The sequence below is a fragment of the Siphateles boraxobius genome, unplaced genomic scaffold (assembly GCF_051911475.1).
Source record: "Siphateles boraxobius isolate OS27281-9 unplaced genomic scaffold, OSU_SipBor_1 30, whole genome shotgun sequence".
In the NCBI taxonomy this organism is placed as follows: Eukaryota; Metazoa; Chordata; class Actinopteri; order Cypriniformes; family Leuciscidae; genus Siphateles; species Siphateles boraxobius.
The window spans coordinates 18,399,978-18,418,964 of record NW_027508920.1 but is presented as its reverse complement, the minus strand read 5'-3'; the positions used below and the strand labels follow the sequence as shown (position 1 = coordinate 18,418,964).

Sequence of the window (18,987 nt, the reverse complement as noted above, 5' to 3'; positions counted from 1 at the left end):
CAAAAAAACAAACATGGATCAGGCAAATCAATACTTGTGAGAGGAAAAAACAAAAGACATTGTTTCATAAAAGTATGATTTCAGGTATAATGTCAAAAGAAAAAGCACATCTAGTTCTTTGAGAGTCCATTTGCGAGTTGTCATCACTTAAAAGCTGTCCCATTTACTTTTAATCGAGGTTAGTGGGGCAGCGATCCCTCCCTGAATGACGTACATCTTACGAGACCCATTTACACCACATAGTTGCCCAAAAAGGTGTCCATGAAATTGGTCAAAAATCCAGCAACATATTGAGGACAAAAGGTGTGGGTCTGAAAACTGCCTGTATGCCCATGGGTCTCTCAAACTTGAGAGCGTTTCAGTCCAAAACAAGAAACCCCAGCAATATAAAAAAAAACCACAAGTCCGTTTTCCATTGAGCAAAGGAGCTGGCATATGGGACAGATATCTGAAGAAGTCTGAATCAATTGTCCATTGGCACAAAATCGTGCCCACATTCGACATCGGACATACATTGCACAGTTTGACAACCAGTTACCTAACCTTAGACACATTTGTTCGCTGAATCATTTCAAAACACATGAGATGCGAATCATTACAGAGATTAAATAAGAGAGGGGAAACGGAAAGAAAGAGAGAGAAGGGCAGCAAACAGCATTAACTCTTGATCCAGCCCTGCATAAGAAACATGCCCTTACCTCCCAGGAATCCTCACCGGCTCTGCCTGCCGTATGCTCTCCCCGCAGGTTAAATGGACACCCTGTGGAGTCTAAAGAATAGCCTCTGTCACATGTCACACACATGGGGACCCAGCGACCTCTGACCCCTAACTCCAATCTGAACCCCCACCCACTCCCATAGACACCCACCTTCCTTTACAAACCACCCTGACCTCAGTCATCAGAGCAAGGACAGGTATCTCTTCAAGGAGATGTTCTACGGGGAGTTGCTAAATATAGACAACAGGGAGAAAAAGTCAGTTGATGATTAAACAGATTGAAATCCAAGCATTTTGATAAGCCCGATTTTCTCCAAAAGATTGACGGAGACAGAGCCTTGCTGTGTCGCCCTTGGTGGGACAGTGACAGAAGCTCTCCTTGAAGAATATGTTAGCCTATCCTCCTGTCCTAAGGAGATTCCTCTCTAGACTACGCTTGTGCTACATGCAATGCCCCTAAACTTTAAAGTTACACCCCAAATCTAGCATTTCATAGCGGGCCATAGGAACAGATACTTTCCTTATTATCTACCCGATGATAACACCACATATATAAAACACCTGGTACCTGGAAGGCAACAGACAAACAGAATCTTTCACAGGCATAGAGCAGCAGTTTTTTTAACAGGTGTAATCAATTTGTTGTTGTTTTCGAGAACTGAAACTCTCGGAACTGAAAGTGATGACTAAGCTTTGAGTCATTTATCTTTAACTTTCTCAGAATTACAGGATGGTCAAGATTAACATCATTTTGCCTTAACTATTAGACTTGATTAAAGGTGAAGTGTGTCACTTCTACACAACTGGCAGCACCAAGCAGAACTGAAAAATACTTTAGTCCCGCCTATAACTTAAACCAAAAAGTGCATTAATGCCCACCCACTTTTTCAGCAGTGTTTGTTCCGGAAGTATTTTTCCATTAATTAAAAAAGATAAAGAAAAAAGGTTTTGTTAAACGGTTATACGCCATGACCCAAAACAACCAGCTATGAGATGACACACAACATTACAAAGGTACAAGACAGTAAAGTTTAAAGCTTTAGTAAGGGAAAGAGCTACAATCTCATGAAGCACTGCGAATGACAATCAAATTTAAAATGATTCATTTTAAGTTATTAACTATATCTAGAGAAACTGTATATTTTAAGTTACATACATTGGACAGCATAGCGAGATCGACTCGATTGCATCATTTGACGTGTTTAATGGGAGTGGGCATTCCCTGAAAGAGGTTTAGGTGCAATTTGCTCACCGAAACTCTCTGACTGGTGGAATTTTCTGTACAGCATCATGGGTAATGTAGTTTTTCAACACAAATTAAGATGTTAAACACTATTATTTAAAAATTAGTTGTAATAAAGCCAACGGATGGCTAAAAAGCATATACAAAAGCATATACAATCCGAGCTCACAGTAGGTCTGTCTTTAAAGGTTTATAAGTCATTGTTTCTATCGACTGTTGCACTCTATTGGATGAGCTAATGTCGTTACGTCCGGCTGGGCTGCTCAAAAAGATTTGCAGGTCCATTTGGTGCCGTTAGTGGCATAGAAATCACATACTTGAATAATATTACACCGTAGCATCTCAATTATTCAAGTTTTATGAAAAGAAAGTCTAACTATTTGGCAAAAAGGAGCGGAAAAGTTTTAATACTCTTTTGGTGTTGGCACAAGTCATCATTAAGGCACTTTATAAATAGCACTAATTGTCAAATGAACTGATAAAATGGTTTTAGGAGCCACACTGGAAACATCACAGATGTCAAGCAGATCAGTTCTGATGCCCAGTGACAATGTAACACAGTAACACCTTCAATTCCCCATCTGAACACTCACCTGAGCATTTGAGGGGGGCAGGTATTTGATAGGTGGATCTACAAAGCTAATAATACACAGATAGACAGATAGAGAAAGATGGAGCAAGAGTGGGAGAGATAGACAGAGGGAGAAGAAGAAAAGACACCAGAAAGACACAACAGAGCTTAGATGGTGTTACTTACTGGGCCACTGAAGCCTGCGAGTTGAGTAACCATAAGGCAGAGGATGGACAGCAGCAGACGCGTGCGGCAAAAATGCCAGACCACATGACGAAGAGACGCCCCCTCCCCTCGTGTCCTGATTTCTTCATCCCACAACCCGGCAAGCCTGTGGAAATAAGGTGTTCATATCATATGTAATGCATCTACCAATGACATCAGGCCTGGCTCCAGGTCCATTTAGCACCAACAAAAGTGCCAAGAAGTACCACTGCAAAACCATTTGATTTGAGAGTTTCAATTTGAAGACATCAATAACAAAAGTTTATAAACAATGTAACATGACGTTACATTTACCTCAGGAAAAGCTCATTAGTCAATTAAAAAAATAACTCTAGAGGAGCATTTTGCTAAATAAATGCACTATATTACATATTCATTATATTTTTACTTAACTTGTTAGTGATGTCTTGACTATTTAATGTTCATTTGAATAAATCTAGTTTCTATGACAGTCACAATTTATATATCTAGTTCAGTCATGAAACTTTAGGTGGCGCACGCTGATAGGTCCTTTACTTGCAGTCTGCAATCATACTATTACCACATGACACAAGTTGATTGGCCTCTGCTGATTGGCCAGCAAATGAGATTGCTTGCTCAACTTAAGTCAGGTTCAGTGTTCGCTGTAGGCATGTTCCTCTGAAATCCTCCACCTCCCCCAGCTCCACCTGCCTAAATCTGCTACTGGATTTATGTATGCATATTCATGCAATAGCAGCATATCTTGCATGAACACAGCAGCGTGTCTCTACATCTAGAAGCAGTAGCGGGTTCATACTTGCTTTGCAGCAGCATGCGTAACAGATCTAGTTTGGCCAGACAAAATGTCAAAATTACTTGAGAGATTTCATGTATGAAATGGTTATATTTCAACAAGTAGAATCTTAAAGGGACATTGTGTAGGAATTTCTCCCATCTAGCGGGGTGAAATTGTATTTTGCATTCAAACGAATTGTGCTCTCCAGCGCCTCGCTTTTTCAAATGCGTGTTGCATCTACGGTAGCTGGTATGTACCAAAAAGCAATCCGACATTGACTCTTGTTTTTTGTAATCTCCGGTCACGTTTCCTTTTACGTTAAATTTTGGCCTTTTTTGGCGATGAGGATTTCTTATCCTGTGGCTCGGCATATGTATGCCATTAAAAATAACAGTGCAATGCAGCCTTTTAAACTTGCCGGGGCCGTGAAGCGTCTCTCACTGCTCTGCTCCTCCGTTTCTGCTGCTTTCAGTCACGTGACGATGGCTCTGAACGAAAACGTGTTGTGGAAACGCGTTGGCCTAGTACTTTTTGACCCTCTCTGCTATTATAGTTTTTCAAAGTGGCGGAACGACATGGAAGCCTCCGTGGACCTACTCCTCACATATATATATAAAGATAATAAATTCTTCGTTTACGAGGATAAGTCAGATATTTGGCAGAGGTATTTGTACACCATTGAGGACATATTTATGAATAAAAATATTGATTTTAGATAAAAAAATACACATTGTCCCTTTAATTATGTCATTAAACATACAAAAAACTAATTGTTAAGTGAAATGTTCATGTTTGTTTACAGCTCACAATTGAACACATAGCAACTGAACTTAATAATTAGGACTCTTTGTTGTTAATTTCAATCTTAGACATGCATCAACTGACAGGGTCCCCTGTAGTTTACAGTTGAGAGATTTTTTTTTCAACAAGTTGACATGTAATGTACCTGATATTGAATCAAATACCCAGCCCTACTGTATCTATGGTATTATTTGTACCATGGTATAACCACTTTGGTACCACCATAGTACTATATGAGGAGGTTGCCCCTGCTAGGCCGTAATAACATATATTTTAGTTGGATGAGTACTTTGATAGGACATATCAGTACTGACCTGCGACGATTGGTCTCACAACTCTCGAACTGTGACACCGCCCATATATCCTCCAGAAACAGCTGACCCTTCTTATGGGCCAGCATAGCCAACGAGGTCAACCAATTAAATGTCATAAAAGAGAAGAGGCCGGCGTTGTCCACTGGATGTTGATACCTGTGATGATAATAAGAAACAGACAAGAGACATGGATTAGTTCCTGATCTGCACTTTTTTATTACCAATTTTATTAGGGCCACCCAGTGTGAGTCCTATGTGCCTTTCTCAGGGACACAGTGTATATACAGTATACACAATCTATTCTCGTGAAACTGTTTTTGAACTTAATCACTGCACTGTGACATTTTAATAGAGTTTTTTACCCAAATGTTGCTTTTGTTGAAATTCAACAAAGAAGTCTATACTGTGCTCTCTCATCTCCTGTGTTGTCTTTTATGGAGCATGAATACATGTAACTTGCATCAAACCTCAATGGTGATTTGCACTCAAGAATCAAAAAGTTATTTTTCTATTCTAAGATTCTTCAGTGCAAATCACTATTGAGACTTTTATTGAAATTAGCATATGGTTTCACTTTATGTGGTAGTTCCTAAAAAGCTTTTGCTCAATTCTGTTATTCTCCCTTTATAAATAGTCGATATTTCAGAAAGTCTGAGAACATGGCTAGTTGTCTGTCAAAAAAAAGCTAGTTTATTTTACAGTTGTTCACAGGGCTCTCAAGTCTCACCCGTTCACACGCTCACACGCCACACCTTGTATTTCTCACGCTGAGGAGTAAGGGAACTTGTCCCGCTATACAATTCATGGACGAGGCGCAGGCAAACGGAGGGAAGTTCTCTGCCGAGTTCATAGCATCTGTCTCGAGTTATACAGAGTTAAATGCTAGCTACCAGCCAATCAGAAATTAGAATTAGTTGTTTCCGGGTAAATTATGTGTTCCCGCTGCATGCACGTTCGTTACTAGACAACAGGCGCACACACGAAGTGGAAGTTGAAAGAGCACCATCTGATGAATGCGGTTTGCGGACATCTTCATTTATTTTTTATTTTTTTTTAGCATTTTGATTTTACGATTCCTGGACGATATCTCTTGGCTGTGATCAAAGACAGTGAGAGCTGATGTTGAGGAGTATAGCCAAATTCGTGCTAAATTATTTTTGATGCATTCAAAAACTCTCCAACTGCTTTTAAAGGGGTCATCGGATGCAAAATACACTTTTATATGGTATTTGCAAATAAATGTGTCTTTGCAGTGTGTGGACACAATCACCATGCAATGAAAAATCCATTCACTTTTTTTTAATCCTCAAAAAGCCAAAAAGTTGTTGCTCATTATCATTTAAAGATACATGCACCGAAACGGGTCACTGTGAACAGAGCTGTTTTTGAAGAGGTAAAAGGGTGTTGTTTTACACAACCATTGAGAAATTTTAACCAAAGTATGTTACAAACTTTACATGAAGACCCAAAAGAATCATTCCAACTTGTGGAAAATGGGCATCCGATGACCCCTGTAAAGGTGACTGGTTTGGGTCTTGACATAGCCTACATGCTCAGGGCAAGTTGTTATGACACAATGTTATGTACATTGAGCACTGATGTTCAGTTGGCTTGTTTGGGGTCAAATTTATTTTTATTTTTCAATAAATTTGTATTTTTTAAATATAACTATTTATTTTATTTGGATGAATTTGTCTTTTTATCAGATTTAACAATTGTTATAATTTCCATTGGTGCTGGTCAATTATGAACAATAGGCAAAATTGAACTGCTAGCAAAAATTGAAGCGAATTTGGTTGGGTCGAGGGACCGCTGCTGCAAGTATTTGGGTGGCTCCTCCCCTAAATCTCACTCTAAACTTTTGATAAAACTTGAGAGCCCTGTGTTCAGTTCAGTAGTTTTTGCCCTCATATTAGCCTTGTCTAAACTTAATATTTTACAAATAACATAAGGTTTTAATAATTAGTTTTCTTGGCACGTCAAACACGTTTGACAGTGATTACTAAGGTGTGGTGCAAGGATACCATGTGTTTACATTTTATTAAATTTTAAACTATGATTTATGTGGTGTTTTTATGTAACTATAACTTCTATTGGGATCCCCTTTCTCATGTTTACTGCTTTTAACATTTGTGAGACTGACCTTCAAAAGCATTTAGAAACGGACAGTGTTACCATTCATGATTTGCTTGAAAGGCACAATGATCAGTAACTTTAGTACGTACTTGCTGGTGGAGCGGATGGGCTTGAGCACACCGACACTGTGGTGGTATTTGCTTCTCCCGACTTCTTCCTCCAACTCTTTTGCGTCAGCGGCATTGCCGCCATCCAATGAGAGGCCACCCTCAGCTCTCGCTGCCGTTTCAAAAGCATCCTGGGAGAAACGTCAGCAGATCAGGTGTTTAGCTTCCAGTATTTTTTTTTTTAATGCATTCATTGCGTTTCAGCACTTTTCCATGGAAAGATGTGACGATGCAAAAAAATTATGACAGGAAATGAAAGAAGACATGTTTGTCACCATGTATTGGGCAAGATCAGATATCATCAGCGGGAAAAAAACAGAGGAAGGAAACCAGTCAGACTCCTGAAACCATGCAACACATAACGTCCATTAATTCCTAGGGTAAAAACCACCACAGTATGGGAAGGAACCTCCAGTCTCGTGCTGCACGCGACATTAAACACAGACAGCTGATGAAGACCATAATTGTTTACACACGTTTAAGTCATGTGTTTTGGATTAACAAATTACTGCCCAAATAGTTTAGAAGACTGTTTAAGGCATGACACTAAAGGTGAATAGAGTCAAATTTTTAGAGTCATCACAATACTTTCCCCAGCCGATTAATCAGTACATTTAATAGTTTTGTGGAATGTTATGTTTAAAGTTATTAAAAACGTAAGTTGTGATAAGTTTTGTAAATCTGAAAAATATATATAATAAAAATAATAAAAATAAAAAATTGTGGGGCAGGACTTCATTTTGTTGATTGGATAATTGTGGTTTGCTATTGGCCGATGTCATGTGAGTGACAGGGTGTCAATCACAACAATAAACACATCATCAGATGTCAACATTTTGATAACTTATTCTATGAAAAATATTCCATAAAAAACACGAATTGTCCATTTAGATTTCATGGTGTCTTTAAATGTGGAAATGAGGCATTATCGAATTAGATCTGCATTAATTAAGACATGTTTAATTTTGTTTACATAATCTTTAGGAGTTAAAGATATTGACAGATGGGGTTTTGGATATTTATTTTGATCACTTTTATCACATAAATCAGAAAATAATGTCAACAGCCAGAATTTTTTTAACCATATTTTATATAAATAAATATCAGGGCTGGGAAAAGATTAATCGCGATTAATCGCATAGTTAGTGTTTACATAATATATGTGTGTGCACTGTGAATAATTATTTTGTATATATATATATATATATATATATATATATATATAAATACACACACATGCATGTATATATTTAAGAAATATTTGCATGTATATACTGTATATATTTATTTATAATTTATATTATATATAAATATAATTTTTTTTATATATAAATATAATTTTTTTCTTACATGTATACATGCATGTGTGTGTATTTATACAAAATAATTATACACAGCGCACACACACATATTATGTAAACACAAACTTTTATTTTGGATGCGATTAATCGCGATTAATCTTTTCCCAGCCCTAATAAATATATAACCAGGCGAATGGAAGAAAAATGCAAACTGAAATCTACAGACGCAAATAGATAATGTGTAATACTATAAACACTTAAATGTGTATTTTGGATGTTTTCTTTTCACTGGTCTGAAATAAGACAGTGAAAAAACAGAACAAAAAAACAGTGGTTTCGCCTGTAGTGTCTTGCCTTAATCAAATGTACTTGACCCCACGTGCAATTACACACTGTGACACGTGCCAATGACCACTCCAATAAAAAAATATTTTATTACAGGCCAGACAACAATAAAGTGTTTGCTCGCAGCCAGCTGAGACAACAGCCTATTATATGAGCCGTTGCCTTTGGTGACGAGTACTGTGGCGTATTCTGCTGACATCCAGGCTAAGAGTTCTGAGCAGTCAGAGTGTGTGTCTGTTTATACGTGTGTGTAAGCAAAGGCAGACGCTAAAATCTTTTAAAACCCAGGGAGGCAGAAAAAACTAGCCGGATTAGCCCTCTAAAGGGAACAGCATGTACTTTAAAGCCTCACAGGATGGGAATCTTCAAACACCGCTAGTGATATCATTAAACAAACTACGCTCAACTGAAGTCAGCTACTAATCCACAACAATCTACCATAAAGAGAACAAATATAATATATATATGGTAACACTTTACAATAAGATTCAATATATATATATATATATATATATATATATATATATATATATATATATATATATATAAATACCATCTAATAGACATCACCAAGAATTGAACACACAGGCAGGGAAAACAGTATGAACCAATAGTCAAACAGCCATTTCTGCACAGTTTCAGGATACTCTTGTACATAATGCATCCTTCCATATTGAATGTTTCATGGTTTCCAACAGTAACTACAAATGAACACAAATTAACACTTTCCCTGCCAGCGTTGCCAGCCAGCGCAATCATTTTTGATCATTTTAACAAAATGTACATGATCCCCAGTTTTTTTTGTTGTATGAATATCTAAACATGCAATATATCAAAAGAAAGAACGGAACCTCTGCTTTTAAACAAGCAAACAAACCAAAAAAGTATTCATGCATTCTTTTTTTTTTTTTTTACACTTGAATGTAGGCAAGTTAGTTCATTAAAAAAAAAAAACATTTAGCATTTTTGTCAAAGACTACGCCTGGATCGGATTCTGAATGATGATCAAAACATAGATGGAGTAGATCGAGTCCATCACCACCCCCAAAGCTTCACACTCCTATGCCTCGTCCTGGGTCGACATTTCATTCAGTAACATTAGGTAGTTTTGATTTATATGCAATTTAATATTTGATGATCGTGTTATTTTACATGTGTATAAGCAATGCTTCTATCACTTGTTTCTGCTACTTCTTCGCCTGTGTTTTGATCCGGAGATTCTGTACTCTTTCTGAAGATGCATAATAGCTCTCCCCTACCATATAACTGTGAAAACATGGATTGTAAAATTCATGAAAACATGGAAAATTCTGTCAATGGCGGGGAAGAGCTGTGGCATGAATTAAGGAAAATTTCGTCAATGGCGGGAGAGTTAAGACAATGGAATAAGTATAGTTATTCGAGTATAGTTATAAAAGGAAACTTTTTGAAAATCTCTTCTTGCCACAGAGAATTAATGAGGGCCCGACTCAAGTAAAATGCATTTTTCTATAATCAACTGCTTTTGAGCAGGCTGCATGATTTGGAGGAAAAAATATCTAATTGCAATATTCTAGTCACGAGGTGTGTGGCTTTAACAAAGCACACGACGATGGAGAGTTCACAATAGTTATTTTTATTAAAGAAAATACAACAGAAACATGCAGGAGAATATCTAGGAAATAACTTACGACCACAACACATAAATGCAAACGAGACCGAACACTGAACAGAAAGGGCTTAATTACATGAGGAGAGGTAATCAGCTTAACAGAAACAGGTGTGTGGAACTAATTAACAACCAAGGAAACTAACTAGGAAAACAAAACACAGGTAAACAGGAACAGGGAGAATAACAATGAAACACAAGAAACTAAACAAGACCCTGACATTACACACCCCTCCGGGAATCAAGTCCTCGCGCAGTAAATATAATTAATAGTCCAACTGAGGAGGGATGGAGGACGTAGAGCAGGTGAATGGCAGGAATCTGGAGGAGATGACGGCAGGAGAGACCAAGGTGGAGATGATGGTGGGAGGAGAGGAGGAAGAGCCATGTGGGAACCCAGAGCACAGTCAGGATGATAGACCACGGCGGACTCGAGAGAGGGAGGAGACTTGGCTGACGAAACTAGGGTGATGATGGACGGAGATGGAGCTGAAGGAAATGGAGACCCTGGAGTAGAAGAAGAGCCGACGAGACCATGCGACATCGACGACTCTGGGACAGAGGTGGATCCACAGCGACGAGCATCGAGGTGGAGCCAGGGTGCCAGCGGACTGAGCCGAGGTGGAGCGATGGGATCCTCTTGACTAGGCGGAGATGGTGACTGGAAGATCTGAGGTGCATCCATGAAGCATAGTGGAGTAGACAAAGGAGGAGCCGAGGAGCTGAAGGGAACAGCGGAGGCTGACGGACTGGCTAGATTTGAAAGAAGAGAGGCTGGGTGGGAACTCTGGAGACGAAGGAGACTTGGAGCCTTTCCAATTCATAAACGTCTGCAGAGGCGAGCTGCAGCTCACCCTCAACACGGTAGTGTAGGCAGGGCTTTCCTCCATTCCCTCGTACACCATAAGCAGCCACAGGGGGACGGATGATGTTGCCGGCTCACACACCTGGTCAGACTCAATGTGGTGTTCGGGCTCTGGGGCGATGGTTGGCTCGTTCATCACGGCAGGCTCGGGTGTCAGTCTGCGGTGGGCTCAGGAGTTCGCTCCGCTCAGAGTGGGGCTGGTGACGTACTCCTCAGTGCAAATGGTGCAAACCGATCCATTGTTTACCAGCACCCACTCCACAAAACCAACCTTACACCACTCATTTAGGCTTGTTCGAAGAATACACAGGGAGTGATCAGGAAAATTGGTATGCCAGGTCTAGAAAGTCACTGGTGTGGTCCTCAAGATTATTATTCCCTTCCTTTAAACAGGGCAGGCGAACGGCCTGCTCTGTTCATTATGTGTTCTTGGTTCCTTCACGAGGTGTGTGGCTTAAATAAAGCACACGACGATGGAAAGTTCATAATAGTCCCTTTTATTAAATAAAATCCAAGGGAAACAAGCAGGAGAATAACTAGGAAATAATTTACAACCACTACACATAAATGCAAACGAGACCGAATACTGAACAGAAAGTACTCAGGGCTTAAAGGGATAGTTCACTCAAAAAGGTAAATCCTAGGTGTATATGACTTTCTTCTTTCAGACGAATACAATCGGAGTTATATAAAAAATCTACTGGCTCTTCCAAGCTTTATAATGGCAGTGAATGGCCGTTACTGTTTTGAAGTCTGTAAAAGTGCATCCATCCATCATAAAAGTAATCCACACGGCTCCAGAGGGATTCTGTTAATAAAGGCCTTCTGAAGCGAAGCGATGTGTTTGTGTAAGAAAAATATTCATATTTAAAACTTTATAAAGTAAAATAACTAGCTTCCGCCCAAACGAACATACGGATTCCACTTATGCCTGAAGCAAAACTTCAAAACATCAAAACAGAAATGGTCATTCACTGCCATTATTATAAAGCTTGGAAGAGCCAGGACATTTTTTAATATAACTCCGATTGTATTCGTCTGAAAGAAGAAAGTCATATACACCTCGGATGACGTGAGGGCGAGTAAATCATGGGCTAATTTTCATTTTTGGGTGAACTATCCCTTTAATGGGGAGAGGTAATAAGCTGAAAGAAACAGGTGTGTGGAACTAATAAACAACCGAGGAAACTAACCAGGAAAACAGAACACCGGTAAAAGGGAACAAGGAGAATAACAACAAAACACAAGAAACTAAGCAAGACCCTGACATTTCCCTGATAAAATGCTTTTTAAAAAACAATTCCAGATATGCTGTGGTTGGACAATTTGGCCAAAAGTTTGTGATTATATATCAATACATCTGTAAAATAATACTTAGCCTATTATTATTAATATTACAACTACAAATATTAAATAATTACTAGACAAAAACAAAACATTACTATTATAATATCTGACTGTAAAATAAAATTCTAGTTATGAAGATAAAATACTTCAAGGCACTCGTGTGGTGAAGTAAAAAGCCTTAAATTAAGTTAATTAAAAAAGGCTTTAATTAACTTAATTAAAAAAGGCTTTAATTAACTTAATTAAAAAAGCATTTAATTAACTTAATAAAAGGCTTTTTACTTCACCACGTGAGTGCCTTGGAGTATTTCATCTTCATAATTTGATGTTTACCTCCAGTTTATCCAATGAGCACCCGTGGCTATGTAAAGACACCCGAATAGCACTTTCTACTTCTGTTGATTTGTAAAAATAAAGTTAAAGTGACCAAACTCAGAGCAGCTGCAGATGAAACTCATGTGGAGCAGCATTTACTGCAAACCGACTCTGTGAGACACTGAAAACACCAGCAGATCATAAGCTGCTCATGCCTAAAAGAACAAAGCGCTTATATTCATTTATTTAAAATTGGGATGGACTAACATTAAACTCTATGTTTAGCTTTCATGTCGCATTCCTCCACAAAAAAAGGATACTAGCAGAAGAGATGACTAGGTCTCCACAATCCACTGCAAACTCTCACTCAGGCCCCATCCACACTACTACGTTTTAGTTTAGAAACGGAGACCTTTTGCCACGTTTGCACCACCCGTCCAGACTAAAACAGCAAAAACGAAGACCTAAAACGGAGAAGTTTAGAAACGCTGCCGACCCCGTTTTGCGTTTTGAATCTCCGGAGGGTGTTTTAGTGAAGACGGGTTAAAACGGAGGACTTTAGAAACGATGGCGCAGAGGCTCACGCTCGGCTCTCTGATTGGGTGTCATACAACGGAAGAAAACATACAACAGCCTGGACTACCAGTTACGTTAGTGCAAGTAAATTCTGCATTTTACAATGCTATAACTGCCTACATGCGCCGGAGGCAAGCTATTATTCGAGCGAGCTGTGACAATTCCCGTATGCAGCGCCGGTATCGACCGTACATGGAGCGGCGGTTTTGGGTTAAGTCAGGAAGAACCAGCGCATGGTGGGATAATTTTATTAATGAAGTTGTGGTTCCTGAGGAATGGTGCGAAAACTTTCGAATGTCGAAAACGGCACTTATCCACCTCAGCGAAATCTGAGGAATAGTCAATCTGATTCCTGTTTACACCGGCACGCGCATGCCCAGTGTAGGTGAATGGTCACGTGATCCGCGTTTTCAGTCGTTTTAATCTGGACGGAGATCAATTCTAATACGCAGCTAAAACGCTGGTGTGGACGGAGATCGTATTCGTTTTAATTCTCCGTTTCTAAACTAAAACGCAGTAGTGTGGATGGGGCCTCAGATCTGCCTCCACTCTAGTATAAAACAGCCCTTTATACGCTTTGTATCAGTTTCTCGATGAATACAAACCAAACCATTTTTCTAGTTGAATATTCCGATGCACTTGGAAATATAACACATTAAAAAATATAACACATTAAAAAAGTGTAAGTACTAGCAAATGCAGTTTAATGCTAACTTTTATTTTTAAATGTCAAACGTAGTTCACATTTTACAACATTAACATGTCACAATCATGAGCTGAAAAGGGTTTGATTGTTTCATGCATTAACAGACGATTACCCTCACTGACGTAGATTTTAATTAATTCTGTCTACAGGAGCAGATCCGTTTATATTGAGTAAGATACTGAAGCGTAACGAGGGTTTAAAGCATTGGGAGCAAGTTTCATGTCAAATATATTAGCTGCAGATTTCACATTCACAGATGTCTATGATATAGTACTTTTTTGACAGAAAGGGGCAGAAAACATGCAGAAATACACAGCTAATTTTCTTCTTCTCAGCCAGCCGCCCCATGAATTAGCTCAGGTTTTAGTGTTTCTGTCACAAGCTCTCATGGGAAACAGGCTAGAAAAAAACGTTATCTGGGACTGATCAGAATGCAATGAGGGAACAAGCACAGAATGATCTAAAAACCAAAGACACACTGAGAACGACAGCTCAGCTACAGGAATACACAAAAGTAAAAAAATGGACAGAGTAAATTGCTAAACGTATTTTTTTGTGTGTCCGCCACGCCACTTACACAACAATGTAATGCATCACATTATTTATGTAACATTCATGTTCAAGTGCCTCGAGGTAAGCCTTATGCTAAAAAAAAAAACCTAAGAAAGACGGTGAAGAATTAGACATGTCTGGCTGGATTAAATAAACGAGAGAAGCCTGGCGTGAAGCGTTTTACAATGCTCTTCAGCACGTGCAGGGTGTCCCCCTCCCCTCCCGTCCTCACTGCTCTTCTTCCCGTGTCCCTCTAACACACTCACGTTGCACAAACACACACAGCTTGCCTGAGCGCTGAGGGGGTCTTTAGCCTATCAGCAGGCAGGGCTGCTGCACGCATCACCGGAACTCAGGATTGCAATTGGCTGTCAGTGCCAAAATAGGTGGGTCTAGATTATGTAAACAGACCCAGCTTCTAAATACAGGGCGAGCAGCCAATCACTGCACACACACCGCATCCCTAGTGATGTACTGAGTGGCTGAGAGATACAGAGAGAGAGAGAGAGAGAGGTAGCTTGATGGAAAAAGACAAAGAAAATTGTGGGCATTACAGGACTCTCTCTTAGCATGCTGACAAATGCTGACGGCAGGAGTGCACCAAACAAAACAAACACAAAGGGTGTGGCTATACCTATACAAACAAACAGCAGCCACAGCATTTTAATGTTAAAGGCACAGTTCACTCAAAAATGAAGAACCTGTTACCATTTATTCACCCTCATGTCGTTCCAAACCTGTAAGGCTTTTTTTGTCACACAAAAGTAGGTATTCTGAAAAATTACTTTTTATTTTTTATTTTTTCATACAATAAAAGTCAATGTTGTCCCACTGACTTGGACAAACAGTAGAATCAGAATCACGCAAAATATTTTTGTTTGTGTTCCACGTAAGGTTTGGATCAACATGAATTTTTGGATGAGGGAATTTTCATTTTTGGGAGAACTATCTCAGCCAACACATGACTTGCACATATTTGGGAAAACATCACAGGTTGTCAGAACCACAGTCCAGAAAACCCTTAGTACAGAAACTGAAGCAATCTTCAACAGAATATTATTCTTTAATACTGCAATTTCAAAACTCTGCATGCAATATATTTAGGGGTCAGATGGGTGTTTTCAAAATTGCTAATGTAAATGTGAAGAGGAGAATATATAAGGATGGAAACTTGCAAGGAATTTCAAGAGTCGGATTCCACCTAAAAACTTTGGTTCACCGAGAAACAATGAACTTGACCTCACTTTAAGGCAAAGAGCTTTGGTCCAAGAATTAATGATTAAAAAAGTCATGAAAAAAATTAGTTCCAGCATTTTTTTTTTAAATGGAATCTTTACAAGTAAGAATTGATTGCATTTATAAGAGCTGAGAGGCTGTATTGTATGTGTTATATTTTAATGCTTGTTTGTGTGGCGTTTCGTATCACGATTTTCAAACGATTTTCACGATTTTCATTTCAAACATTCGATTTCCAATCAAAAATCTGAAAAAGCTCAATAAATGACATGCATTTGACGGACTAACCTGCACTTTAGACAGCTCATAATGGTCCTCTTCAGGTCCGGGTAAGGTCTCTCTGGACGATACGGCCCTGTACGCAGAACCAGATGCCAGACAGTCCTTTCCCAAATCATGTCCTTTCATCTTCTTGTACCAACATAGGAGCGCTTTTGTTGCTTCAACTCTGATCTTTATCTTGTCAAAGTCAGCAAATCTAAGCAGATGAGAGAAGAGGTGGTTATTAACATGAATGGAAATTTGACTCTTATTTAGTCAGCATTGATCGAGCACATTATATGCGCAAATCCCCTTTTATCCCATTTAAGTCTACCATTGACGTCTGACAGGTTGGCATTGTTATAGGTAAATTATAGCCTTTTAATGTTAAAGGCATAGTTCACTGAAAAATAAAAACCCTGTTACCATTTATGCACCCTCATGTCAAACCTATAAGACTTTTTTTTTCACACAAAAGATGTCTCAGTATTTTTTCATTGTTTTGGACCCCACTGACTTTAATTGTATGGACAAACTTATAACTGGTCAGACTGTCCAATATTAATTCCAATAAATGTTATCTAATGTTGTCAACATGAAGTCACTTTTAGTAGGAACGTTTAGTTGTCTCAAAACATAGTCAGCCGCCTACCTAGATCTTATTTTTGGCCAGACTCTGTACATGACTTCGTGAATTTTACAAAACAGCACTAGGGCTGTCACTAACGATTATTTTGGCAATAGAGTAATCAGTCGATTATTTTGATGATTGATCGAGTAATCAAGTTAATTTTTTGTGGAGATAATAGACTTTAGAAAATGGTCTAAAAATGCGGTTCATGGGTTTTCATCCGTGGAATGAGCCACTTCTGGTATTTTCCCGGTAACTCGACATGGGTAAATTGCAATTGACGACTTTTTAAAATCGAGTACTTGAATTTGACAGCCCTAAACATCACATTTTAACCCAAAGTCAAAACAAATGGACTATTAAGATACTTTACAACACAAAATAATCATGCCTTTAATGCATCCAGACGTTTCGCATTTATTGAATTTGAATAAGTATAGATGAACGGCAGTACAAAAAATACTGCCATGATGAATAAATACTATGTAGAAACGCATTTTTAAACACTATAGTAATGAGAACTTAATTTTATTGCATTACAGTAATGAAAAGTCGTATGTAACAATGTCATAATGCTCTACTACATCTTAGCAGTGCTTAAAAGAGGCTTCATTTCCTTTAGGCAAAATATAGTATATAACTTCTTTCTTTTATGCGATATGTCTGGACAAGTTCTTTACAGGATTCACGTGACTCGCCCGCCTATGATGCCCAAAAATTTTTGCTACTTCATGTTGACTAAACAGGTACCTCAGTAGATTTTGGTACACGGCCAATATCTTTAACAATCATGACGATGCCGTGAATGAATATAAACATCAATACATTGATTGATTTAGAGTAAGAGCGACATTTATTTGGCGAATGGTTTATTACGCTTTGACTAATGGCAACATTTTCGGAAGACACAAAAAAGTACAAAATGATCCCGACATTAAAGCTTTAAATCATATACTGTTTATTTGAGTGTAATAGGCCTCGCATCTCCTCCAGCCAGAAGAGAACAAACAGTTCCCGAAAATATGACTGAAAACAACAGACACACGGCCCACGGGTTTCAAACAAGGACATCTAACGTTACTGGCTTTTTTAGACTAAACAAACTATGGGGGGATATATATTTAACATTACATAATAAGATAGTTAATATCTGTCTTTTTATTATGGCGAGATAACAACATAAATAATACTATTCTTGTTATAATAATCCCATTAATGCGTTTGTTAGAGATAATTCCCGATTTATTATGTAAGCATTCATATATCATGGATTACAATTATACATCATGGTATCATCAACAATAATATCTACTGCATAAGTTAAATGCGTTTCAAAATCCCGTCTAGTGCATCATCAGAACTGTTACTGAGACAATAGATGTCACCTAACGTTACATCAGGATATAAGACACCGAGCAAGACGTTGGCAATAAAAACATCGCAATATTCACACGCAAGACATTTTTTGGTTTAATCTTCTAAAGTGTCAATACAATCATTTGCCAGGACATGTCGAAATAAGTTAAAATGAATTACATTTTAAAATATGTTTCCAAGTAGAGTGTCAGATTTACAGATGCTTAAACATGCAAAACATGCTATAATAAATCTTATTTTGCATACGGAATAAAAGATAAAAGTGTCCATTGCAGCAGATACCTGTTCCTCTGGTAGGTCTGCGGATCTTCAACAGCGGATGAAGCAAAACAACTTCGTTATAAACCAGCTATTTGAAGGATTCGGATGGAGGTCGTTCTGGGAAATGTAGTGTAGAGGAATTCTACTACAAGTTCACATCGTTCAAGTGCCGATGTGTTGGAACTACAGCACCCACAATTCCCTTCGCAGTGAATGCGTCACCGCTCTGTAAATGGGCGGGGCTTAATGCGCGAGTGAAAGGGACTCGCATCCTCTGCAGTCAAACGCTAGTATTGCAACGTGATAAGCCTGAGGCTCTGGAATGGAATTTTACCATAGAAGAAAGTACAGTGCGATGATGATACTGCATAATATGCGGACATCTTTCCTTTCAGTTTACCGATTCACCGGAAACTACACCTTATATCGAAACCAAAAATGTGTCCATGCTATATTTGTACTCTGCTTATCAGTTTGATATGTTATTCCAAATATTCAATACAGTGGTTCTGTCCAGTAGCATCATCCTTCTAACTGTAAATTTGAAGTTATTTAAAAAAAAGTTATGTTATACATTGATTTAATGTAGATTCTGGTTGTCTTTAGCACTAAGTGTCATAGTGTGCGCGCATGTGAAATCTCTCTGCATTAAACAATGACATTAGGAAAATTATATAAAAAACCTTTGTGTAAA

At 38.5% G+C, this 18,987-nt stretch overlaps 1 protein-coding gene across 1 annotated transcript in view; it reads right to left on the bottom strand.

Annotated features, from left to right (window-relative positions):
- Nucleotides 1-18,378, bottom strand: part of abcc5 (ATP-binding cassette, sub-family C (CFTR/MRP), member 5) — a 42,351-nt gene extending 23,973 nt beyond the window's left edge. The window contains exons 1-5 of the mRNA XM_077248444.1: nucleotides 18,315-18,378; nucleotides 16,052-16,241; nucleotides 6,855-7,003; nucleotides 4,630-4,785; nucleotides 2,719-2,863 (exon numbers count right to left, since the gene is read on the bottom strand). Of these exons, the coding sequence (XP_077104559.1) occupies nucleotides 2,719-2,863; nucleotides 4,630-4,785; nucleotides 6,855-7,003; nucleotides 16,052-16,171 (570 nt within the window). The 5' untranslated portion in view covers nucleotides 16,172-16,241; nucleotides 18,315-18,378. The remainder of the gene's footprint in view (nucleotides 1-2,718; nucleotides 2,864-4,629; nucleotides 4,786-6,854; nucleotides 7,004-16,051; nucleotides 16,242-18,314) is intronic.
- Nucleotides 18,379-18,987: the final 609 nt, after the last annotated feature.